This window comes from Gorilla gorilla, chromosome 23 (genome assembly GCF_029281585.2).
Source record: "Gorilla gorilla gorilla isolate KB3781 chromosome 23, NHGRI_mGorGor1-v2.1_pri, whole genome shotgun sequence".
NCBI classification, from domain to species: domain Eukaryota; kingdom Metazoa; phylum Chordata; class Mammalia; order Primates; family Hominidae; genus Gorilla; species Gorilla gorilla.
Window position 1 is genome coordinate 41,486,818 of NC_086018.1, and position 25,512 is coordinate 41,512,329.

The 25,512-nt window shown below is 53.5% G+C and overlaps 1 protein-coding gene across 4 annotated transcripts in view; it reads left to right on the forward strand.

Annotated features, from left to right (window-relative positions):
• MPPED1 (metallophosphoesterase domain containing 1) overlaps nt 1-12,696 on the forward strand; it is a 93,676-nt gene extending 80,980 nt beyond the window's left edge. For 2 of the 4 annotated variants that reach the window (XM_055374823.2, XM_031005598.3), the window contains exons 5-7: nt 2,975-3,090; nt 7,447-7,560; nt 10,355-12,693. In XM_055374823.2, coding sequence (XP_055230798.1) covers nt 2,975-3,090; nt 7,447-7,560; nt 10,355-10,473 — 349 coding nt within the window. In that variant the 3' untranslated portion in view covers nt 10,474-12,693. Of the gene's footprint in view, nt 1-2,974; nt 3,091-7,446; nt 7,561-10,354 lie in introns of all 4 variants that reach the window. The other 2 variants (XM_063704728.1, XM_031005597.3) reach the window with 2 other exon arrangements.
• The last annotated feature ends 12,816 nt before the right edge of the window (nt 12,697-25,512 follow it).

Genomic DNA, 25,512 nt, shown 5'->3' on the forward strand with positions numbered 1-25,512 from the left:
GGTAGTAGTGGTGGAGATGGTGGTGGTGGAGATGGTGGTGGTGGAGGTGGTGGTGGAGGTGATGGTGGAGGTGGTGGTGGTGGAGGTGGTGATGATGGAGGTAGTAGTGGTGGAGATGGTGGTGGTGGGGGTGGTGGTGGTGGAGGAGGAGGTACTAGTAATGGAGGTGGTGGTGGAAGTGCTGGTGATGGTGGAGGTGGTGGTGGTGGAAGTGCTGGTTATGGTGGTGGTGGTGGAAGTGCTGGTTATGGTGGTGGTGGTGGTGATGGAGGTGGTGGTGATGGTGGAGGTAGTGGTGGTGGAGATGGTGGTGGTGGAGGTAGTGGTGGTGGAGATGGTGGTGGTGGAGGTGGTGGTGGTGGAGATGGTGGTGGTGGAGATGGTGGTGGAAGTGGTGATGGAGGTGGTGGTGGTGGAGGTGGTGGTGGTGGAGATGGTGGTGGAAGTGGTGATGGAGGTAGTGGTGGTGGAGGTGGTGGTGGTGGAGATGGTGGTGGTGGTAGTGGTGGTGGAGATGGTGGTGGTGGAGGTAGTGGTGGTGGAGATGGTGGTGGTGGAGGTGGTGGTGGTGGAGGTAGTGGTGGTGGAGATGGTGGTGGTGGAGGTGGTGGTGGAAGTGGTGATGGAGGTGGTGGTGGTGGAGATGGTGGTGGTGGAAGTGGTGATGGAGGTGGTGGTGGTGGAGGTGGTGGTGGAGGTAGTGGTGGTGGAGATGGTGGTGGTGGAGGTGGTGGTGGAAGTGGTGATGGAGGTGGTGGTGGTGGAGATGGTGGTGGTGGAGATGGTGGTGGTGGAGGTGGTGGTGGAAGTGGTGATGGAGGTGGTGGTGGTGGAGGTGGTGGTGGTGGAGATGGTGGTGGTGGTGGTGGTGATGGAGGTGGTGGTGGTGGAAGTGGAGGTGGTGGTGGTGGAGGTAGTGGTGGTGGAGATGGTGGTGGTGGTGGTGGTGATGGAGGTGGTGGTGGTGGTGGAGGTGGTGGTGGAGGTAGTGGTGGTGGAGATGGTGGTGGTGGTGGTGGTGATGGAGGTGGTGGTGGTGGAGGTGGAGGTAGTGGTGGTGGAGATGGTGGTGGTGGTGGTGGAGGTGGAGGTGGTGGTGGTGGAGGTAGTGGTGGTGGAGGTGGTGGTGGTGGTGGTGGTGATGGAGGTGGTGGTGGTGGAGGTGGTGGTGGTGGAGGTAGTGGTGGTGGAGATGGTGGTGGTGGTGGTGGAGGTAGTGGTGGTGGAGATGGTGGTGGTGGAGGTGGTGGTGGTGGAGATGGTGGTGGTGGAGATAGTGGTGGTGGAGGTGATGGTGGAGGTAGTGGTGGTGGAGGTGGAGGTGGTGGAGGTGGTGGTGGTGGAGATGGTGGTGGTGGAGATAGTGGTGGTGGAGGTGATGGTGGAGGTAGTGGTGGTGGAGATGGTGGTGGTGGAGATGGTGGTGGTGGTGGAGATGGTGGTGGTGGAGGTGGTGGTGGTGGAGGTGATGGTGGAGGTAGTGGTGGTGGAGGTGGTGGTGGTGGAGGTGGTGGTGGAGGTGTTGGTGGTGGAGGTGATGGTGGAGGTAGTGGTGGTGGAGGTGGTGGTGGTGGAGGTGGTGGTGGTGGAGGTGGTGGTGGTGGAGGTGGTGGTGGAGGTGGTGGTGGTGGAGGTGGTGGTGGTGGAGGTGGTGGTGGTGGAGGTGGTGGTGGTGGAGGTGGTGGTGGAGGTGGTGGTGGTGGAGGTGGTGGTGGTGGAGGTGGTGGTGGTGGAGGTGGTGGTGGTGGAGGTGGTGGTGGTGGAGGTGGTGGTGGAGGTAGTGGTGGTGGAGATGGTGGTGATGGAGGTGGTGATGGATGTGGTGGTGGTGGAGGAGGAGGTAGTAGTAATGGAGGTGGTGGTGGAAGTGCTGTTGATGGTGGAAGTGCTAGTGATGGTGGAGGTGGCAGTGTTGGAGGTGGTGATGCTGGTTACTTTATTGACATAAAGGGCCCACTCTTGTGGAATCATGTATGGGTGAAACCTACGGGATGATTCTGATGCTTTTGTTGCAAATGACTGAAAACCCAGTTCAAATGGCTTTGTGTTGGCCCGTATAATTGGGAAGTGCTGAGGTAGGGTAGGTGTCTGGCCCAGTTCGATCCAGCTGTTTCTTGGGTAGCTTAACAGCTGCCGACAGCTGCCCACAGCTCCCAAGGCTAGAAGCTCACTGTTTATACATAGGGATGATAGTATCCACTTTTCTTCTTCTTGAAAAGAAACTCCCTGCAATTGGAAGGATCTAGGTGATGTGTTTACCACTGAACTGACTAGGGGGAATATCTGGCACTGATGGGTCCAGGTCTTGGCTGGGGAACAGGCTACCAGGCTGGGATTGCATATAATGGTCTAGGTCCACCTCGCCCCACCCTCCCAGCTGGGAATGGGCTCATCTCTACCTGGACTCCCTGGCCAGAGCTTCCAGTATAAGCAAGAATGGGCAGCCCGCACCTGGAATCTGCTCTCTTTTGATTGGGGGTCCACACACCCCGCCTGGGGGAGGGAGGATGGAGGGGCATCTTCCTGGGGGTGGGGGTGGGAGTATTGGAGAATGTATAATGTTCCCTGTGGATTTTCTTAGAAAGGCTTGGAGCAGGAAAGGTCTTAGGAAGAAGCTGATATATATATGTGTATATATATATATATATATATATATATATATATATATATATATATATATATATATGTATGTATTTAGCTTTCTTTTTTTTGGTTATGTAAATAATACTTACAGAAAAACAGAAACTGCAGGTAAGCAAAAGGAGAGAGGAAAGAGAATTGCCTGGGGACCCACAGACCGCCAGTGGGTCAGAGTCCTGGTGAGTCCCTGCCTTCCCTGGGTGGAGACCTTCCCTGGGTCTCCAGGTAGCGAGCTGGTCCTGAGGGCCCCCTGGCCCGTGGGGAGCTCTGCATTCCCTGTGACCACCGTGTACTTTCACCCGCCCTCCCTCAACCACCTGCACTTCTTCTACAGGCAGCCCTGGTTCTATGGCTGGGGCTTCAACCTCCCGCGAGGCCAAGCCCTGCTGGAGAAATGGAACCTCATTCCCGAAGGCGTAGACATCCTGATAACCCATGGACCGCCACTGGGTAAGGCTCTGCTGGCCTGGCCCTCCAGCTCGCCCACCTGGGCTGTTGGGTGGGCTCTGGGATAGGGGGCTGGCTGGGCCTGTATAGGGGAGCCCTGGAGGGGCTCTGAGTCCCACTTGCTGGGGCACTGAGGACACGTCGCCCCATGGTCCCTCTTATTTCCTGAGTGCCCACTGAGAGCAGGGGCTTGACTTGTTACCTTGTGGGCTCCTCACAACAGCACAGGAGGCCAGAATCACCTGCCCATTTGACAGGCGGGACCCTGGAGCTTCAACTTATGCCTCTGCAGACCCCAGTCCCGGGTGCTGAAAATCACCAGAGCCCTGCACAGGGCTTCCTCCGGGCAGCCCTAACTCCCTCAGAAACCCGGGGTCCCCACTTCCTCACCCCCACCCAGCCCAACATCCCCAGGGCCTGTAGACCACCTCCCATCTCTCCTCTCTGCCCCCACCCCACCACCCAATCCACACTGAGGTCATCCCCTCATCTGCATACTGCCTCCCCCACCCCTACTGTCCCATCTGGGGGCTTTCTCAGTTCCCTTCCTTTCCTCATTCCCACAGCCTGGCCATCACCACATCCCTCCCATTCCACCTCCAAACTGCCTCCCACTCCCCCTTCTCTTCAAGCTGCTGACCCTGCCTCAGTCCAGGACAATGTCTTCTCTCTGTCTCCCATGGTCATGGTGGAGGTGGTGGTGATGGAGGTAGTGGTGATGGAGGTGGTGATGGTGGAGGTGGTGGTGGTGGAGGTGGTGATGGTGGTGGAGGTGATGAAGGTGGTGGTGATGAAGGTGATGGTGGTGACGGAGGTGATGGTGGGAGGTGGAGATGGTGGTGGTGGTGGTGGGAGGTGGTGATAGTCATAGAGGTAGTGGCAGTGGGGATGGGGTGGTGGTGGTGGTGATGGAGGTGGTGGTGATGGTGATGGGGGTGGTGATGGATGTGGTGGTGGTGGTGATAGAAGTGGTGGTGACGTGGGAGGTGGTGGTGGTGGGAGGTAGTGATGGTGATGGAGGTGGTGGTGGTGGTTATGGGGGTGGTGATGGTGGTAATGGAGGTGGTGGTGGTGGTGATGGAGGTGGTGGTGATGGTGGGTGGTGGTGGAGGTGGTGGTGGTGGTAGTGGAGGTGGTGGTGGTGGTGGTGGTGGTGATGGTGGAGGTGGTGGTGGTGGTGATGGGGTGGTGGTGGTGATGGTGGTGGTGGAGGTGCTGGTGGTGGTGGTGATGGAGGTGGTGATGGGGGTGGTGGTGGTGATGGTGATGGAAGTGGCGGTGGTGATGGTGGAGGTGGTGGTGGTGGTGATGGTGGTGGTGATGGGGGTGGTGGTGGTGATGGTGATGGAGGTGGTGGTGGTGATGGTGGAGGTGGTGGTGGTGGTGGTGATGGAGGTGGTGATGGGGTGGTGGTGGTGATGGTGATGGAGGTGGTGGTGGTGATGGTGGAGGTGGTGGTGGTGGTGGTGATGGAGGTGGTGATGGGGATGGTGGTGGTGATGGTGATTGAGGTGGTGGTGATGGTGATGGAGGTGGTAGTGGTGGTGATGGTGGTGGTGATGGGGGTGGTGGTGGTGATGGTGATGGAAGTGGCGGTGGTGATAGTGGAGGTGGTGGTGGTGGTGATGGTGGTGGTGATGGGGGTGGTGGTGGTGATGGTGATGGAGGTGGCGGTGGTGACGGTGGAGGTGGTGGTGGTGGTGGTGATGGAGGTGGTGATGGGGGTGGTGGTGGTGATGGTGATGGAGGTGGCGGTGGTGATGGTGGAGGTGGTGGTGGTGGTGGTGATGGTGATGGTGATGGGGATGGTGGTGGTGATGGTGATTGAGGTGGTGGTGATGGTGATGGAGGTGGTGATGGTGGTGGTGGAGGTGGTGGTGGTGATGGTGATGGAGGTGGTGATGGGGGTGGTGGTGGTGATGGTGATGGAGGTGGTGATGGTGGTGGTGGTGGAGGTGGTGATGGGGGTGGTGGTGGTGATGGTGATGGAGGTGGTGATGGTGGTGGTGGTGATGGAGGTGGTGATGGGGTGGTGGTGGTGATGGTGATGGAGGTGGTGATGGTGGTGATGGAGGTGGTGATGGTGGTGGTGGTGGAGGTGGTGATGGGGGTGGTGGTGGTGATGGTGATGGAGGTGGTAGTGGTGGTGATGGAGGTGGTGGTGGAGGTGGTGATGGAGGTGGTGGAGGCAAAGGTCTTGCCCCTTCCAGTCCACTTGCTTTACATCAGCTGAAGGGAGTTTTCCGTATCCTTATGTGTGCCATGCCACCCCTCTGTGACCCTCTGTGGTTCCCTCATTCCTCTGAATGAAGTTCAGTCTCCCAGCAGTTTGGCCCATATCAGTGTCTTGCTCCCACCGCCACCTCCAGAAACCCACCATCACTCCCTCAGTGCTTGGGACCAGCCCCTGTGCTGGGTGACACTGGTCCAGGATAACTCCTGCAGTGTGTGCCTGGGTTGGAGGGCCCCCAGGCTGCAGGGTAGAGGGTTCAGGAACAGCCAAACCCCGTGGGACACATTCAGGGGTGAGGGAAGCTTGAGGAGTCAGGAGAGATGACTGCTGTTAGGCTGCATGGGGGACTTGCACGAGCTGTGATCCCAGAATTGGAGGAGGAGGGTGAGGTAGAGAAGGGGAGGGGAAGGGTGTTCCAGGCAGAGGCCATGGGGGAGGCTGTGGGGTGAGGCGCAGGACAGCTTGAGTGTCACTGGCTCACACACCAGTTCAGGAAGAAACTCCTGATACCACTTTGTGCCCCTACCCAGCCAGTGCCCCACGGCCCCTCTGCCTCCTCACAAAGTCCAGGAAAGGAAAGTTTTGTCAGCCTCACCCTCACAGGTGGAAGCGGAGGCCTGGGCCCTGGTGTGATTTAAGCAGCATAGAGAGGTTGTAGCCGGGTTTGTTTCACCCCCACCTGAAGCCGCCTGAGTCCTGGGACGGTTCCCGTCAACATTCGGTGTCATTGGTCACTGACAGTGAGGCTCAGCAGCAAAGGCATCTTGTTCTCTTCCTTCTCTTTTCATTCCCTCCTTTCCCTATCTCCTTTTTTCCTCCTTTTTCCTTCTCCCCTCTTCCTTCTTTCCTCCCCTCCTCCCTCTTCCTTCTTTCTCTCCCTCTCTCCTTTCCATCCATCTCTCCAAACATGGTGTCGTTTGGCTTCCTGCTCTCCGGACGCCCTGCCCGGGCCCCTTCACACACCGCCCGGCTCCTGTCTCGGGGCTGCCCATGTGCCAGGCGCTCCAGCTGGTGCTGCCCTTGCATCATCTCCGGACTGTGTGCGCCAGGGTGCCGAGGTGCTGGAGACCCTCCCCACAACACACACTCCAGAACTGAGGAAGGATCCAGCCTCATGCATGGTGGGATCCCAGTGCCCAGCCCAGCACTCTGTTGGATGAAATGGAGGCACAGAGAGGTTAAGTGGCTTGTCCAAGGTCACACAGCCAGTAGGCGGCAGAGCCTGGGACTTCACCCCAGTGTCTGCCCCCAGCCTGTGCCCAACCCATTCCTGGCCTCTTTTCTCTGCTTTCCCCTCCTTCTCCCCCTCCTCCTCCTCCTCCCTCATCTTTGTCTCTATCTCTGTCTGTGCCTTCTCTTTATGCCTGTTGCCGCTCGCTTGGGCCTTTGAGTGGAAGCTTCCCCTGTCCCCTTCCTGGCAGTTGCAGAAACCTGTTCTGCTCACCCAAACAGAGAGGGGCCGCCATGAACCCTAATTGTTTGCTTGGAGTAATCAATTATTCTCCGTTTGTGTAGCCATGTGAGGATAATAAGCAGCCACCATCTGGGCGGCTCCAGGAGGCTGGCAGCGGGGGCAGGCGCAGGCGCAGCCACGTGAGCGATGCTGCACCCACGGAGGAAGTTTCTGCTCATGAGTCTGTGCTGTTTAGGAAGTTTCTGACATGGAAATCTCACTCCTGGGCTGTGTATCAGGACGCCCTGCTCTGCAACTAACCACCAGGGTGCCTGCCCTTGGGACTCACCCGTCCCTCTCTGGCCTCCGTTTGCTGATCTCTGCGGTGGGCGGATGCCACCCTTGAGGCCACTCGAGCACAGATGGTCTGTGGGGCGCCAGCAGTTACTGAGCACCCCGCCCCAAGTGCCTGGCCCATGCTAAGCTCTTTCAAGGAGGCCCTCAGTGCAGCCCTATGGAGGAGGAGGGTGAGGCTGCAAGGTCCTGAATGGTTTCAGTCCCTGAAGCCTGAGGCAGGGCAGGGTTCCGGAGAGCTTGCTCGGGGAGAGTGGTGCAAAGCCGGAGTCCGGAAGCCCCATGCCTTTTCCAGGCTGCAGAAGCTGCTGCTAGGCGTGGGGCGGTGAGGGGCTGGGACAGACCCCGTCATGGCCTCCTGTTGTCTCCCCCATACCAGGCTTCCTGGACTGGGTCCCCAAGAAGATGCAGCGGGTGGGCTGCGTGGAGCTGCTCAACACGGTGCAGAGGCGCGTCCAGCCGCGGTTACATGTCTTTGGCCACATCCACGAAGGTCAGTACGTAGTGGAGACAGACACCTCACGGGCTAGGGGCTCCTAATGGACCCTCCAGCAGGACCTCCCCTCCGTTCAGCCAGAAGGGAAATAAATAGCCCTTTCTTACTGTTCGCTTTGTAACTGCTAACTGCCATACACACCCTGGCTGTCAATGAGCTATTGCTAAATGTTTAATAATAGGAAGATGATCACAACATCCTGCATGACTTACGGGGTAAATTTTGCTTCCGGGGAGCCCTGTAACTCTGCTGTGCCTCCAGCCTGGGAAGCCGTCGGGAGGTGGGCAGGGGGTTTTCAGAGGAAGGGGCATTTGGGCCATGACATGGAGGATGCATTATATTTGGTGGGCACAGTATGAATCCCTTAAAACTGGTGGCCCTGTCTTGTTGCTTCTATCCCCAGGGCCTGGCATACAATAGGTGCTTAATAAGTGTAGAGGGACTACCTGTGATGGTGAGGGTGATGTCAGCTCCGGTTCTATCATCCACATGGCCACACCCTGGCCTGTTGCTGCATGCAGGCGTTCCCTAGTAGACCTCAGCCATCCTCACCTGAGCCTCATTTCACCAGTTTGGCACAGATGCCTCTTTTTTTGCTCCTTTTGGATATTTATCCCACCTGCCCAAGGCCTCTCTGTCACATCCCTGCCAGGAAGCATACTGGCTGCTGTGGGATGTCTGGACTGAGGTGGTTTCCCCCAGAGACATCTCCTGGCCTCCTGAACCTGTGTCTGGTTGGACCAGGGACCCCAGGCCTCCACATTGCCTGGTCCACATCAGATCGTTTTCCAGCTCAAATGCAAGCAAGCCTCAAACCATTCATTCCCTGAGGGACTCTGCAGCTCATTGTCAAGGGGAAGGAGTGATCAGAACTCACCTGGCCCTGGAGTAGCTCCTGGAGGAGCCCTAGGCACAGAGGAGTCATCAAAGCAGGATGTGAGAGGTCCTGGGAGAGATGGGCAGCTCGCGTGCTGTGGGATAATAATAATAGCTGTCATTTTCTGTGGCCCTACTATGGGCATGTAGCTCCATCAGATCCAAAGTTGCCTTTGACCCAAACCACACCCCCACACAATTGGACAGGCACAATTGGACTCCAAAGAATAGGTCCTCACCCACCCACTAACCACTCCCTTCCTCCCCCAGCACCACGCAGGGAAGGGGAAATGTTCCCTCTATCTTGGAGATGACCTGAGCTGAAGGATGAGGGGGATTCTACCAAATAGAGGTGGTGAGAAGAGGGTATGAGGGAGGCGGAGAAAGTACATGACAATGATGATAATGATAGTGATGATGGTGAGAGGATGGTAGTGATAGTAGTAATGATGATGATGGCCATGTTCACAGTGGTGTGGGTAGTGATGATGGTGATAGTGATAATGTCAGTGATGATGATGATGATACTGATGATGATGGTAGTGGTGACAATGGTGATAATGATAAACACGATGGTGATGATGATGATAATGGTGATGATGATGGTGATTGTGGTGATGATGATAGTGCTGATACAATAATAATGAGGGTGATAATAATGACAGTGGTGTTGATGGTGGTGATGATCATGATGACATCAGTGATGGCATCATCAATGATGACAATGATGATGATGATAGTGATGATGGTGGTATGCTGGTGATAACAGTGACGATGATAATGATAAGGGTAGTGATGATGATCATGGTGACATTGGTGATGACACCATTCTTGATGATGGTGGTGGTGGTGATGAATGATGGTGGTGGTGGTGATGAATGGTAATTATAAGGGTGGCGATGATGATGTTGATGGTGATAGCGAAGATGATGGCATTGGTGATGATGATGTTGATGGTGATGGTGGCGGTATGTTGGTGACGTTGATGGCACTAGTGATGGTGGTGGTGATAATGGTGATGACAATAATGATAAGGGCAGTGATGATGATAGCATTGGTGATAATGATGGTGATGGTGGTGGTGATAATGATGATGATAATAATAGGAGCAGTGGTGATGATGTTGATTGTGATAGTGATGATGATGGCACTGGTTATGATGATGTTGATGGTGGTGATGGGGATGATGGTGGTGATTATTGTAGTGATGATGGATAGCATTAGTGAAGATGATGATGATGGTGGTGGTGGTGGTGATGATAAGGGTGGTGATGATGTTCATGGTGATAGTGATGATGATGGCATTTTTGATGATGTTGGTGATGGCGGTGGTGGTGGTGATAATGGTGGTGATGATAAAGGTAGTGATGATGATGATGTTCATGGTGATAGTGATGATGATGATGGTGATGGTAATGGTGGTGGAGGTAACAGTGAAGATGATGATAAGGGTGTTGGTGATGATGATGTTGATCATGATAGTGATGATGATGACATTAGTGATGATGATTATGGTGGTAGTAGTGGTGAAAAATAGTGATGATCACGATAAGGGTGGTGGTGACGATGATGTTGATAGTGATGATGGTGGTACAGTGGTGGTGGTGATGGTGATGAGGATGGTGGTGAAGATGATGTCGATGATGATGACTCGCTGCATGCTTCTTATGTGCCAGGCACTGGGCCGAGCACAGTATATAGATAATTATCTCATATAATCCTCACAGCAGGCTTGGAAGTGGCATGTATCATTATCATCTCCATTTTACAGATGAAGGGACTGACCTCGAGAGTTTACTAGCTTGCCCCAAACACATTCAGCCCACAGGGGCTGAGTGCCCTATGACTGCCACACCCCCCTGACCACCCTCACTACTCTGGCTGCTGGCCTGATGGGCATGTGCTTACTTTCCAGGGTATGGTGTCATGGCAGATGGGACGACCACCTATGTGAATGCGTCTGTATGCACTGTGAACTACCAGCCCGTGAACCCGCCCATAGTCATCGACCTCCCCACACCCCGGAACTCCTGACTGCTCCCCACTGCCCCTGCCCTGCCCGCCCGTGTCAGCTCCACAGGCCTGGCCCGGCCACTGTTCTTCCATGCTGAGTTGCCTGGACGCATCTGGCTGCGGGGACTGGCCTAGCAGGCAGGTCAGGGCCTTGGAACGACTCTTTAGCCTTCTGTCACCTGGAGTTGGGACCCTGCACATCCCCATCAGGGGTTCTGTGCTCATTTACTTTTTCTGTGTGTACATCCTGCGTGTACCTCGTTAAAGGACCTACTAAGCTCATGGCCCTGTCATGTTTGGGAAATGACTAAATCTTCATTCTTCTCCCTTGGACGCCCTCCTGGTTTGGGAAGCTGCTGCTCTTGAATGGGTTTTGGAAGTTACACAAAATCTCCCTCTAACCACGGGTCTGCGTGGTGGCATGCCCCTGGGTTGGGGTGGGTGGGAGGATTCGTGAGCTGCACACAGACAGTCCCTTGCTCTCCTCCCAAGTGAGGGAGGAGACAGGCCCAAGGCGGAGGCCCTCCAAGGGAGCATTTAGGGACATCTCAGGAATTCAGACCGCACCTGGCCAGGCCCACAGCTGTTTGCCTGGCATTGTTCCCCCCTTTTTCTTCCCGTAGGCATTTTTGTTGACTTGAACAATGACCTGAGTGTCCTAGGCATTCACTCGGAGCCTGGATGATGGGGGCTGGTTCTACAGAATGAGCCACTGGCATTCGTGCCCAGGACCAGTGAGAGCGTTCCCAGTCATGGGGGGATGACCCTTGGTCCCACAGGGAACACACTGCTCTGTAGAACACGGTAGCCTGGATGGAGGGTCTGCAGGCTTAGGCTGCAGCAGGCCTGCCATGGGTGTGAACCCATGTCCAGGCACACACCGACACACATGCACGCACGCATCCCTCTTAATTGAACCAAGTGGGTCCTGTGTTTCTCTTTTCTGCCCCGCAGTGAGGTTCTGTTCCTTGGTGTGGCTTCCCTTGCACCGTTAGGATTCTGTCTGGCATGCCTGCAGCCAAGGAAGCCCAGGACCAGCCGGCCCTGTGAACGGGAGGGTGGTACAGGGACTGAGCGGGCCCCAGGCTCCAGCAGCCCCACCTTGGACAGCTTCTTTTTCTTCTTTGAATTAGGACTGGAGGGGGTGGGGCCAGGGCGGTGGTGGGAACCGGTAGGGCCTAGATGAGGGGCAAGTGGTCAGGCAGAAATGGGCAAGTTCAGGGTCAGATTCTGTCGTTATTTAATATTTTGTTCATCATGGACTTTTTCTGCATTTATTTTGATTTTTAACATTGCATTAAAGTAGTATTATTTGTCCTGATTGGTGACTTTTTTTGCACCCCCTTTACGTTGTACATCTGAGAGAAGGGTGTCACTCCCTCACCCAGGTCCCAGCCCTGGGAACCAGCCTACCGTGAGCCCTTTTGCAGATATAGTCTCATTTCATCCTCAGATGGTCCTTCAAGGTAGGTACTTTAGTCCCATTTTAGAGATGAGACGATTGAGGCCAGAGGGGTGTGGTAACTTGCCTGGGGGCTCACAGCACAAAAGGAGCAGAGGCAGGATCTGACCCTTGTTCTCTGGCCTCACTGCCCTCACTTGGCCATGACCGGAAGTTATGTCCCTACAAAGCAATGCATGGTCCAAGGCTCTTTTTATTGTATTTTTATTTTTAAGGGTCCTGTTCAAAACTGGTGTGAGCTCTGAGGAGTCCTGAACCCTGGGTGCAGCATCCTAGCATCCTGGGAGTCCTTTTCTGCCCACACTGAGCTGGGCTCCTCGAGGGGTGGGGCTGCTGTCCCTGGAAGCCTGGCAGCAGCACTGTATTGGGTTGGCTGAAGCTGAGCGCCGTGGGGTGCAGGGCTCCAGGAATCCCGTTTGGCTGAAGGGGTTCCTGTAGCCAGGGATGTTTATGAGGTCTCTCTGATGTCCCAGGCGCAGGACATGTGTGCGGGTGGAGAAAAGCAGGCCCTTTCAGTGCCAGCTCCACTCAATTTCTATGTGGACCAAGAACGATAAACTTAAAAAAATTTTTTTCCTAAGGTATCTTCAGAATATGGTGTATTTTTATGTGGAAAAGAAAAGTTATGAAGGCAGCTGTTACTTTAAGAGAAAATTCATTAAAAGTCCTCGAGGTATGAAGATGACGGCGTGCTTCTCAATCATTTTGGCATAACTTGATTGTGGCTGTAATTTTTTTTTTTTTTTTTGTCAAGCATGTCAGACAATAAAGTCTTTGTAAATAGAGAAGTCCACGTGGCACCTCTTCCTTCCACATCTCTGGCTGTTGTCTGGGACACATGGGGGCAGCGTGGTGTCCTCTTGCAGAATGCTGAGGCCTGGACAGAGCTTGGATGCCAAAGACCTCCTGTGTGGCAGCAGTCGGTGTCCCTCTGCTTGCTTTAACCTCCCCTGGGGTGGGGGGATCCCAGAGGTGGTGGTGTGGGCAGTTCTGGGTCCTCTTTTGTACAAATACTTGGCTGCCTGGTCTCCCAAAACAGAACACCTCCAGAGGCCTTAGTGCTGGACTCTTCCTGGAAATGGCATGTTCAGCCCAGCCCCTGTGAAACACAGGGTCCAGACATTGCCCAGGAGAAACACTGGCAGGTACAACGACCCTAGTCTGAAAGCCCCCAAGCTGCAAAAGTTCTGTCATTTTTATCCATCTGTCCGTCCATCCCTCTATATACCATCCACCCCTCCTTCCAACATCCATCCATCCATCCATCCCCCATCCCTCCATCTATCCATCCCCCATCCATCCATCCCCCATCTATCCATTCATCCATCCCCCCTCTGTCATCCATCCATCCCCCATCTGTCCATCCATCCATCCTTCCATCCATCCATCCGCCATCCATCTATCCATCTCTCATCCATCCATCCATCCATCCCTCCCTCCACCCATCCATCCCCCATCTATCCATCATCCCCCATCCATCCATCCCTCCCTCCATCCATCCATCATCCATCCATCCCTCCCTCCATCTATCCATCATCCATCCATCATCCATCCATTCATCCATCCATCCATCCCCCATCCTTCCATCCTTCCCTCCCTCCCTCTCTCTATCCACCTATCCCTCCATCTATCGATCCCCCATCCATCCATCCCCATCTATCCATCCATCCATTCCCCATCTACCATCCATCCATCCCCCATCTATCATCCATCCATCCCCCATCCCTCCATCCATCCATCACCCATCTATCCATCCATCCATCCCCCATCTATCCATCCATCCCCCATCTATCCATCCATCCATCCATCCCCCATCTATCATCCATCCATCCATCCCCCATCCCTCCATCCATCCATCCCCATCTATCCGTCCATCCCCCATCTGTCCATCCATCCATCCCTCCATCTATCCATCCCCCATCCATCCATCCCTCCATCTATCCATCCCCCATCCATCCACCCATCCTCCATCCATCCATCCGTCCCCCACCTATCCATCCATCCCCCATCCATCTATCCATCCCTCCCTCCACCCATCCCTCCCTCCATCGATTCATCCTCCATCTATCCATCTAACCATCCATCCACCATCCATCCATCCCTCCCTCCCTCCATCCATCATCCATCCATCCATCTCTCCCTTCATCCATCCATCCCCCATCCATCCATCCATCCATTCCCCATCCATCCATCCATACTTCCATCTGTCCATCCCCCATCCATCCATCCTCCATCTATCCATCCATCCATTCCCCATCTATCATCCATCCATCCCCATCTGTCCATCCAAGCATCCCTCCATCTGTCCATCCCCCCATCCACCCATCTATCCATCCATCCCCCATCTACCCATCCATCCCCCATCCATCTATCCATCCCTCCCTCCATCCATCCATCCCTCCCTCCATCCATCCATACCCCAGCTATCCATCCATCCCCCATCCAGCCATTTATCCATCCTTCATTCATCCTTCCATCCATCCATTCACCCCCATCTATCCATCCGTCTTTCATCCATCCATCCCTCCATCCTTTCGTTCATCCCCCCATCCATCATCCCTCTACTCACCCCCCATTCATCTATCCATTCCCCATCCATCCATCCCCCATCTATCATCCATCCATCCCCCATCTATCATCCATCCATCCATCCCTCCCTTCATCCCTCCATTCATCCCTCCATTTGCCCCATCCATCCACCCATTCCCTCATCCATCCATCCCTCCATCCCTCCATTCATCCACCATCCATCCCTTCCTCCTCCTTCCCTCCCTCTTTCCATCCATCCATCCATCCTTCATCCTTCCCTCCCTCCCATCCATCCATCTAATCTACAAACACCACTGAGTACCTCCCATGGGTCTTGCTTGGGCTAGGGAAGTGGTGGCGGTGGCAATAGATTTAGGAGGTAGGATGGCAATGAGGAATGGATGTGGGGCATGGGGGAGGGACAGCCAAGGACGGCAGTGGAAGTTGGGTGCTGTCATGGAGAAGGGGCACAGGAGCAGGAAGAACAGGGCTGAGGAGGGACATGGAGTGCTGTTTGGGACTCATGAGCTGGGGGAGACTTTGGGCTACACAGGGGAGGTGTTCAGAGGATAAACAGGCCTGCAGGAGAAACAGTGTCTCTGGAGCCAGATGTGGGTCATAAACAAAGATGTGGGGCAGGGGAGACCTCCTAGGGAGGTGTGCAGGGCAGGGGGCAGCCTGGGGCAGATCACAATGTGCCACCTCTTCATTGCCCTCTCCTGTTCTCAGACCGGCCCCACCTGTCACCTGCCCCTCCAAGAGTCCCCTCCACCAGGGTCTCACGGGGGTGTACAACAGCCATCCCAGGCCCTGGCTTCCCATCCACAGGCCACAAGGAACTAATCAGTTTAAGGGACCCCAGCTGCTGCTCTTGGCCAGCATGCACCCCAGCAGGACTCCTGAGCAGGGGCAGGGAAGGGACTCTGGCTGCTGCCACTAGTGGTGCTGTCACGTGGTAGGTGCTGCCTGAATGCATCAGGGTCCTGTTGGCCCAGCTGAGATGCAGCAGCAGCTGAGCTGCATGCTTTTGCAGGATGTGTAGACAGCTCTGAATTTGTCCAGGGTACTGCACCAACAGTGAGGGCATCCTGCAGCAGAGGTGCCTGGTGTTGGAGCCTCAGCTCTTGGGGGTGCAGCACTCTGGGCTCACCCAGGCTTGCAGCCATCATTCCCCAGGCAGCCCCGAGGCACAGGAGACAGAGCAGCATGGGGCCTGAGACCGCTCTCCATTGCCAGTGGGAGTCCAGTGGCAAATGCAGCAGGCTGCTTACCCTCCCTGCCTCCTCTCTGATGGTGCATCCACTCCCAGAGCCCCAGCTCCAGCCCCAGCAGCTCCATCTTGCAATTTGCTTCCATGGAGGTGATCCTTGAACCTCCATGAGGAACAAATTCGTAGGACTTTTTCTTCTAGGAGACTCACTCCCCAGATTCCTGAATTAACTGGAGGAGGTGATAAGCCCTGTGGACAGGGGCTCCACCCAACTCTCCCCGGATGCCACCCACAACTCCCACCTGGGCCCAAACCTGCCTGGCCAGCTGGGGGCCTTGTCACACAGGCCTGAGAGGCTCTGGCCCACTTCCCATCGAAGGCACGACTGAAAAGGTCTCCACGATGTGGGGATTAGGCCTGGCATCTGGAAATTCTCGGTGCAGTGTGGAAGGTTCATCTGACCCCAGAAGAAAAGCTGAACCCCTCAGGCCTTATATATTGGGGCCCAGTAAGTGGCAGACGGGTCAGTCTTGGGGGCCCTGGTGAAGACCAAACTCAGCATACTGGAGGAAGCTTCCTGGAGGAAGAAGTGTGGCTGGGCCCGGAACAGCAGGAAGTCATGGAAGGGTTGTGATGCCCACCTCCGTGTGCCGGGCACTCAACGCATCTGTCTCGTTTAAGATCCACAGCAACCCTGCAGGGCCATCCTACCTTCACAGAAGAGGGAGCTGAGGCTCGGAGGGGCCGTGGCTCACCCACGGCTCAGTGAGTATCCGAGCTACCAGTGGAATTTGTGGCTGCGGCCTGCAGCCTGTCCACTGCCAAGACCCAGGACTCATTTTCACATTCGTGGAGAGGAAGGGAGGGGCTGTTCTGAAGGTGGCTGGTGGGGATCTGAGGTTAGTTCCTCCAGAAGCATGTCCCAACACAGGGCTGCGTGTTTGTGATTCATTAAGGGCAAGTGCTCCAGAGGGAGGGACATGGGGAGCAGGCGAGGACAGGGAAAGAGTGAGGTTGGAATTCGTTTGGAATTCATGCTTCAACCTGATCCTCCGGGGTCACAGGATGTGAATTGCCCCACAGAGTTGGTCCACACTGCCTCCTACCCACACCCCAGCCTTTTATATCCCTAAGGAAGTCAGGGATTGGCTGTAGGCCGTCCCTGAGCAGAGATGGGGGATGTCTTACATCCCAGGCAAGGCAGCTTCTGCTCAGTCAAGGGCAACTTTCTCTAGGAGGAGGCAGAGGAGACGCCTCCTAGCAGCTGGGGTCTGGGCAGACCAGAACATCCACCACTGTCCACCTCCTGCAGCCCCAGATCCATGTGCTTCTCACACTTACTGCATCCAGGCTTCTCCAGTTCCCTGGTTGGTCAGAATTCCTGGGAAAACCTGGGTGGACACTGTGCTGCTGCCATGGGTCCTGAGTCCGTAACCGACACTCCCTACCTTCCCCTCTAAATGGTCTGGATTCCCTCCCTCTGACCTAGCACTCATGCTGGCCCAGGGGCTTACCTGGTAGGGCGACCCTCCCATACCCCTAGGGGCCGAAAGCCCTGGTTACTGTTCCCTGATAGGCTGTGGTGTGTGCACCTGCCCACTTACCGCTGGAACTGGCTGTGGGAGCACCAGGAGATGCCCCAGCAGGCCCCCGAGTGCCAGGCACACATCTCCCTGTCCCTCATGTGGTAATAGTCCTCTCTCCCGGTGATGGTCAAGGCCATCCCCCTGCCAGCGGGGGTCTTTGTTCTTCGCTGCCTGTCTCCTGGCTCAGGAAGCGCAGGTGGGCCAGCTGACACCAGAGCTTTCAGTTGAGTTAGCCTTGATGGACGCATGAACCTCTGGAATCCGGGGCCTATAGACTTACAGAGCCTGTGCTGCAAGGGACTAGAGGCATAAATTCCCCACGTTGGTCACAGGGTGTGATGGTGGCCTGGGCCACCTCCCCCCAGCCCTTGGTTCCTATACCCTCTAATTCCATCTTTCACAGACCCAGCAGCAGGTAAGGCCACTGCTAAAGGTATATGCTGTATCATAAGGCAGAGTGCCCATTTCCACAGGGGCCACCGTGGTGGAGCACCCATCCCTGCCCAAAAGATAGTCAACCAAAGTCAGCACAGCTTCCCAAGGGGTGTGCGGAGGTCAGTACCACTCTCAAGGTTGGCCTCCAACACATCTCCAATTCCTCTGTCCACCTGGCCCCCTGAAAATGATGATCACAGCAGGTGACAGTGGACCACCAAAAATTTAGCCAAGAAATGGTCCAGTTGTAGCTGCTGTGCCAAATATGGTGTGTGTACTCAGCAGATGAACAGTTTTAAATATGGGGCTGTGCGGCTGCTGATCTGATGAATGTGTTCTTTTCAAAGCCCATCAGGAAGGAGGAACAAAATGGGTTTGCATCACACTGGATGACCAGTGATAGACATGTGTGGCCTTGGCATGAAACTATGCAAAGTGTCTCACTGTCTGTCACAATGTGGTCCAAAGAGGCGGGTATTCTGGCCGTCCTGACACTGGCCCACAGGTTCGACCGCATCACGTTAATCCGACGTGAGAAGTAAGACGTGGTTGGGATGCTCTCCAGATACCTGGGTAAAACTCATGCACCCTAGAGAGTAGGAGATATCCACAAAGATGCCGCAGTTGGCCACGTTGGTTCAAATTTTAGGGGTCTGGAGGCATGGGGTGTTATGACCTGAATTGTGCATCCCCAGATCCATACGTTGAAGATCTAATCCCTGCTAGGTGTGTATTTGGAGAAAGGGCCTTTGAGGAAGTAATTAAGGTTAAATGAGATCATAAGGTGGGACCCTATACCTTAATAGTACTGGCGTTCCTTTAAGAAGATGAAGAACTGGCTGGGTGTGGTGGCTTACCCCCTAATCCCAGCTCTTTGGGAGGCTGAGGCAGGTGAATCATGAGGTCAGGAGTTCGAGACCAGCCTGGCCAATATGGTGAAACCCTATCTCTACTAAAAATACAAAAATTAGGCATGCTGGCACATGCCTGTAATTCCAGCTACTCGGGAGGCTGAGGCAGAAGAATCGCTTGAACCTGGGAGGCGGAGGTTGCAGTGAGCCGAGATCACGCCACTGCACTCCAGCCTGGGCGACGGAGTCAAAAAGAAAAAAAAAAAAGAAAGAAAAAAGAAGATGAAGAACTTTGGGAGACCAAGGTGGGGAGGTGAATCTCCCTTCCCATGGGCTGGCCACCCCAACCCACAGGTGGCCCCGAGGCCTCACAGTCAACCTTAGAATTGGGAGTGGGTAAGAGGCCCCCACTCAGCCACCTGCTGAACACAGCCTGGCAGTGCCAGTCAGGCAGGGATGGCTGCTGCCTTCCTCATTACCTCCCGGACACTCCTGGGCACATACCTAACCCCAGTCCTCCTGGTGCAGGCCCCGACTCTGGGTCCTGCGGGGCAGAAAGCAACAGTGGAAGGCAGGCCTCCCCCGCTGATGTGGTTCGTCCCCAGCCTGGGTGACGTGCACCAGGGGTCATGGGACGAAGGTGGGGAGGGGAGCCCGGTGGCACTGGGGCACCAGTGGCAGGAAGTGCGTGGCAAAGAACCTGACCCAGGAAGGCAGGAAGGGGCAGGAGTGCAGTGGAGGGTGGGACAGCTCAGGAGTCAAGGTGCCATGCTCCATTGTTTCATCAGACTTCACTTACAAAACATCTGTTGAAGATATAATTAAGAATGTAAGGAGACCACGGCAGAGCCTTAACCCCAAGTGCAGGCTCCTTCTGTGCGCTCGGCCCCTGGCAGCTGCCCTGGTTGCACGCCTGAGAAGCTGGCCCTGTCTGCAAGTCTGATGTTGTGCAAGGCCTTCAGCCCCTGTTGCAGCCATAGCGCCCTCCTGAGGCATGGGCGGGGGGTGCCGGCCAGCCTGGGAAGGAGCTGGGATAGACACCTGGGCTCGTCCTTCACACCTCCACGGAGATGTCTTCACCGTCTGAGCCGAGAACACCTGCCAAGACTCTTGCTTTGGGAAGATATATTTGCATATCTGAAGTACCAGCTATAATAGAAAAGCCGCCGTGGAAAGGTCTTCTTGGGGTGCCCCCGATCGCAATAACAGTCTGGGTGCACTGTGACAGCTTTCACTATGCACACGGTCACTTGGAAAGGGAAGCATATTTGAAAAGTGGGATGGGCGGAGATAAGACGTATTTCCCAGCCTTTCAAACACCTTTCATTCCTGCTTGCTGTCAGCGTCTGCTCTTCTCCTGCCTGGTCAGAAACGGTTCAGATGGGGATGGGACCCTCAGGGAGTGGGGTGTCGGGGGGTGCTTCTGACCTCCTGGGAGAGGCCTGCAAGCAAGGACAGGGACCTTCCTTCCTGGCCCTGCGGCTCCTCTTGGAAGGTGAGAGAAGCTGGTGGGACCTGCCCACTCACTGTGGCCAGGCTGCTTCCAGCCACGGTGGGGGTTCGTGGTTATCGTGCCTCCGTTGAGAGCCCCCTCTTCACATGTGGCCTGGACATATGGTCCTCGATGCAGCCTCTGGAAAGAGGCAATCACCACTCCACTCTGCGGGGGTGGACAATGTGGATCAGTGGCTTTGCCAAGGTCACAAAAGTGGATGGTTAATCCTGAGTTGGAGCCCAAGCTTTCGTCATTTGACAATCACTCCACGTTGATGGTGTGCACTGCTTTCAGGCTCTATTCCAGGCATGGGGCTACTGCTGGAGTTTATACTTCCTGGGGAGACAGACAATAAAGCCAGGGCCAAGCCATCTCAGAGCTGCCAAGTGAGGGTTCCGAGGCCAACAAAACAGTCACAGGGTATGGGGTGACCACGGAAGGGGACCAGGTCAGATCAAGCTTCCCGAGGAGGACTCCAAGATGATGAGAGGGTGCTAGCCATGTTCAGAGCTGAGGATAGACAGAACGTGCCAGGCAGAGGGGCTGGCAGGTGCCAAGGCCCTGGGGCAGGAACAGGCTGAGCCTCTCCAAGGAATAGAACAGAGCTCAGCATGGTACAGTCAGAGAGAGTAAGGGAGGGTGAGTGAGGTCCACAGGGGCAGGGATGCTCCCTAGGCTGGGTCCTGGGGACAGACAGGCAAACGGCCCAAGGTCCCTGCCCTCAAGGGAGGCCTGTTATCCAGTGCCACAGTATCTGTGTGACAGCCCCGTCTCAGTGGCACACAATGTGTTTAGGGCTCCCACATCTGGGGTCTGCGGGGTCAGTGAGGTGCTCTGCTGAGCCTGGCTGGCTGTTGCCTGACACAGGATGAATCAGTCAGGGTGACTGGGTGACTGGACTATGTCCCACTTCTCTCTCACCCTTCGCGGACCTGCCTGGGTGTGCTTTCATGAATGACAAAGGGGCAAGCCCAAGGGTAAGTCGAGTCAGGCGCTTGTTTTTTTGTTTTCTGTTTGTTTGTTTGTTTTGTTTTTTTGAGACAGAGTCTCACTTATCTCTCAGGCTGGAGTGCGGTGGTGAGATCTTGGCTCACTGCAACCCCCGCCCCTGGGGTCAAGCGATTCTCTTGCCTCAGCCTCCCGAGTAGCTACGATTACAGGCAAGCACCACAATGCCCAGCTAATTTTCGTATTTTTAGTAGAGACAGGGTTTTGCCATGTTGGCCAGGCTGGTCTGGAACTCCTGACCTCAAGTGATCCACCCACCTTGGCCTCCAAAGTGCTGGGATTACAGGCGTGAACCACTGCGCCCAGCCTATTTTTTTTTTTTTCTTTAAAAACAATCTTTGTATTTTGCCGGGCATGGTGAGTCATGCCCGTAATCCCAACACTTTGGGAGGCTGAGTCAGGAGGGTCCCTTGAGCTCAGGGGTTTGATACCAGCCTGGGCAACATAGCAAAATGCTGCCTCTACAAGAAAATAAACAAAATTAGCTGGGCATGGTGTCATGTGCCTGTAGTCCTAGGAACTTGAGAGGCTGAGGTGGGAGTATTGCTTGAGCCTGGAAGGTTGAGGCTGCAGTGAGCTGGGATCATGCCAGTTCACTCCAGCCTGGGTAACAGAGGGAGACCCTGTCTCAAACAAACAAACAAAAAAAAGTTTTTTATTTTGAAATACTTTTACTTTTGAGGAAGAGTTGTAAGGCTAATAGAGGGAGTTCCTCCCTACCCTTCAGCCAGTTTCCCCTGTATATTCATGATACATTTATCCAAACTAAGAAATCAACACCAGTACAACACTGTTAAATATAGTCTTTATTTGGATGTCAACAGTTTTTGACTAGTGTCCTTTTTCTGTTCCAGAATCCAATCCATGATCCCAAGCTGCATTTAGTCATCATGGCTCCCAACTGTCTTCCAGTCTAAGATGGTTTCTCCGTATTTCCTTGCTTCTTCTGGCCTTGGAAGTTTTGAGGCGTGCTGGATGAGTATTTTGGGGACTGTCCTTCAGTTTGTGTTTGTCTGCCGTTTTCTCGTGATTAGTCCGGGGTTATGTATTTTTTAGAAAAATTCCACGGAGGGGAAGGTGCCATCTCAAGCCATCCATCTAGGGTAATGCGAGAGGAGCAGGATGCATTCCGGGCGATGTGCATCTTGATCCCTTGGTGAAAGTGACGTCCGCGGGTTTCTCCACTGTAAAGATACTGTTCTTCTTTATCCACATTCAATTTGTTAGAAACGAGCCTCTAGGTCCAGCTCCACTCAAGGAGAGAGGAGTTAAGCCTCTCCCCCTGGGGAGGAACATCAAAGGATTAGTGGGCATCTGTTAGAACCAGCACAGTAATTAATCAATATTTGGGGGAGATATTGTGAGGCCACGCCAATATCCCATTTCTCCTTCAAGTTTTGCCCACTCATTTTAGCAGCCGCCAGTCGATCTTGACTTCAGCAATTGCCACTGTGGTGCACACATGGTGACTTTCCATTTCCTCATTCCTTCTGCATTCATCCTTTGGAATTCTTCTGTAAGGAAGATTTGCCCCCTCTCTGCTGTTTATGCACTAATCTCAGTCTGAACTCATTATTTCATTCTTTAGGTTAGAAACTGATTCTATCATTATCTGTTTCGTTGCTTCAATGGTTGCAGCTTTGTCCGCTGGAAGCTCTGGTAAATCAGCTCCTGATTCCTTTTGTTTATTAATTTCAGTTCCTTACTTTCAGGCACCAGAAGATGTTCTAGGCTCCTCTCATATTTACCTTGCCCTGGCCTTAGAATCAGGCATTTGTCCAGAGAGCCCGAGCAACTTTTACTTAGAAACTAAGATCTAGGGCCAGGTGCGGTGGCTCACGCCTGTAATCCCAGCGCTTTGGGAGGCCAACGTGGGCAGATCACTTGAGGTCAGGAGTTCGAGACCAGCCTGGCCAACATGGTGAAACCCTGTCTCTACTAAAAATACAAAAATTAGCCAGGTGTGGTGGCACACGCCTGTAATCCCAGCTACTCAAGAGGCTGAGGCAGGAGAGAATCACTTGAACCTGGGAGGCAGAAGTTGCAGTGAGCCAAGATTATGCCACTGCACTCCATCCAGCCTGGGTGACAGAGTGAGACTCCATCTCAAAAAAAAAAAAAAAAAAAAGAAAGAAAAAAGATCTGGGTGGTAGGTGTGGTGGTTGCAACTTGGGGCATCACTGCTTCTAGGCCTTCTAGAGACAGAGCTAGGAAATATATTTAGTGTACTAACCCATTTATGCACACATATTTATCTATCTCTACCTGTATCCAACCATCCACCCATCTACCTATCAACTACTACCTATCATCTGTCAATCATCTACCCCATCTCTCCATCCCTGTCTCTATCAATAAACATTAATTCATACTGATAGCCCCACCTCCCGTCCTGACCCAACAATGCAATCTCAGCAATGCAACTGATTCTTGCTTTTCTACCTTGTTCATTTATAACCTGTTATTATTATTTGAGACAGGGTCTCACTCTGTCACCCAGACTGGAGTGCAGTGGTGTGATCTCAGCTCACCACAACCACCACCTCCTGGGCTCAAGCAATCCTCCTGCCCCAGCCTCCCAAGTAGCTGGGACTACAGGTGCATGCCACCACGCCCGGCTAATTTTTGTATTTTTTGTAGAGATGGGGTTCCGCCATGTTGTCCAGGCTGGTCTCAAACTCCTGGGCTCAAGAGATCCATCTTCCTCGGCCTCCTAAAGTGCTGGGATTACAGGCGTGAGCCACTGTGCCCTGCTGCTCATTTGTAACTTTTTTCTTTGACAGTGGACGGTGAGAAGCCTGGCTCCCACAATTACAATTTACTTATGGATTTGTCCACCGCTAACGTACCTACGGCCTATTGCTCATCTTACCCTTGTGAAAAGCACAGTTTCCAGCCAGAGTGCAGTGTCCACGTGCAGGCTTTTCATTTGCAGCTTTATGAAGTTACAGTGGTCAGTTCCTCCCCCATCGCCTTTCAGTGTGGCTATGTCATCCGTTTGCAATACAGTTGGATTATTTTGTCCCTGGTCTGCGTTCTATCCTGGGATCCCCTGACCTCCTGGCTGATTACTTATTTGCATAAAGTGACGTTCACTCTCCATCATGTACCGTCCTATGGGTTTTGACAAATGCATAGAGCCCAGTATCTATTATCATACGGTCATGGAGGACAGTTCTTCCATCACCCTAAAAATCCCCTTTTTCAGTCCCTGTGTGGTCAAACTGTTTCCAAAATGGCTGTATGAGCTTGCAGTCCTACCAGCCATGAATGTGTATTCCTGCTGATTCATATCATCACCAGAATTTGATCTTATTTTTAAAAATTGTAGCCATTTGAGTGTGCATGTGGGTGTTTCACCATGGTTTTAATTTCTATTTTCCTAATGACTAATGATGTTGAACATTCTTCTTGTGCTTATCATTCTCATCTATTCATTTGTGGGAGTCTGTTTAGATCTTTCATCTCTTTTTAAAAAAATCAGGTTGTTCGTTTTCTTGCTGTTGAGTTTTAAGAGTTCTTTATATTCTGGATACAAGTTTTTTTTTTTTTCTTCCAGTCTGTGGGTTCTCTTTTTACTCTTTTAACAGTGTCTTTCTTAGAGCAAAATTTAAAAATTCTGATATAGTTCAATTTATCCATTTCTTTTTTTATAACTCGTGCTTTTGGCGTCATATCTAAAAATCCATTTCCCATCTCCAAACCCAAGGTCATGTAGATTTTCTCTCATGCTTTCTTTTAGGAGTTTTTTTTAGTTCTGTGTTTTACATTTAGGTCTACAATGCTTTTTTTTTTTCTTTTTGTTTTTTTGGAGTCTTGCTCTGTCACAGGCTGGAGTGCAGTGGCATGATCTCAGCTCACTGCAACCTCTGCCTCCCAGTTTTAAGTGATTCTTCTGCCTCAGCCTCCCAAGTAGCTGGGACTACAGGTGTGCACCGCTATGTCCAGCTAATTTTGTATTTTTAGTAGAGATGGGGTTTCACCATATTGGTCAGGCTGTAATTTTTGTATTTTTAATGGAGATGGGGTTTTGTCATGTTGGCCAGGCTGGTCTCGAACTCCTGACCTCAGGTGATCCGCCTGCCTCGGCCTCCCAAAGTGCTGGGATTACAGGTGTGAGCCACCGCACCCGGCCTAAAACTGAATATTTTAAATAATATAGTTTGGCAACTTTGGAAGTAAGATGCCGTCCCCTCCCCTGTCCCCTCCCCCTTCAATGCCCTGAAGGATTTGTTGCTGCTGCTTGTTGTAGTTGGCTTTGTTTGTTTAGTGACTCTTCCATGTGAATTCTTTAAGGTCTGCATTCTCTGTCATGTGTGGCCACTGAAATTTCCTTTCAGTTGTTAGCTTAGTGGTCAGCTGATGATGAGACAGAGGTTTCCTTCAACACTTGGAACCAATAAATTTTTCAGTCCCACTCACACCTGTAATCCCAGCACTTTGAGAGGCTGAGGCGGGCGGATCACCATCCTGTAGACCATCCT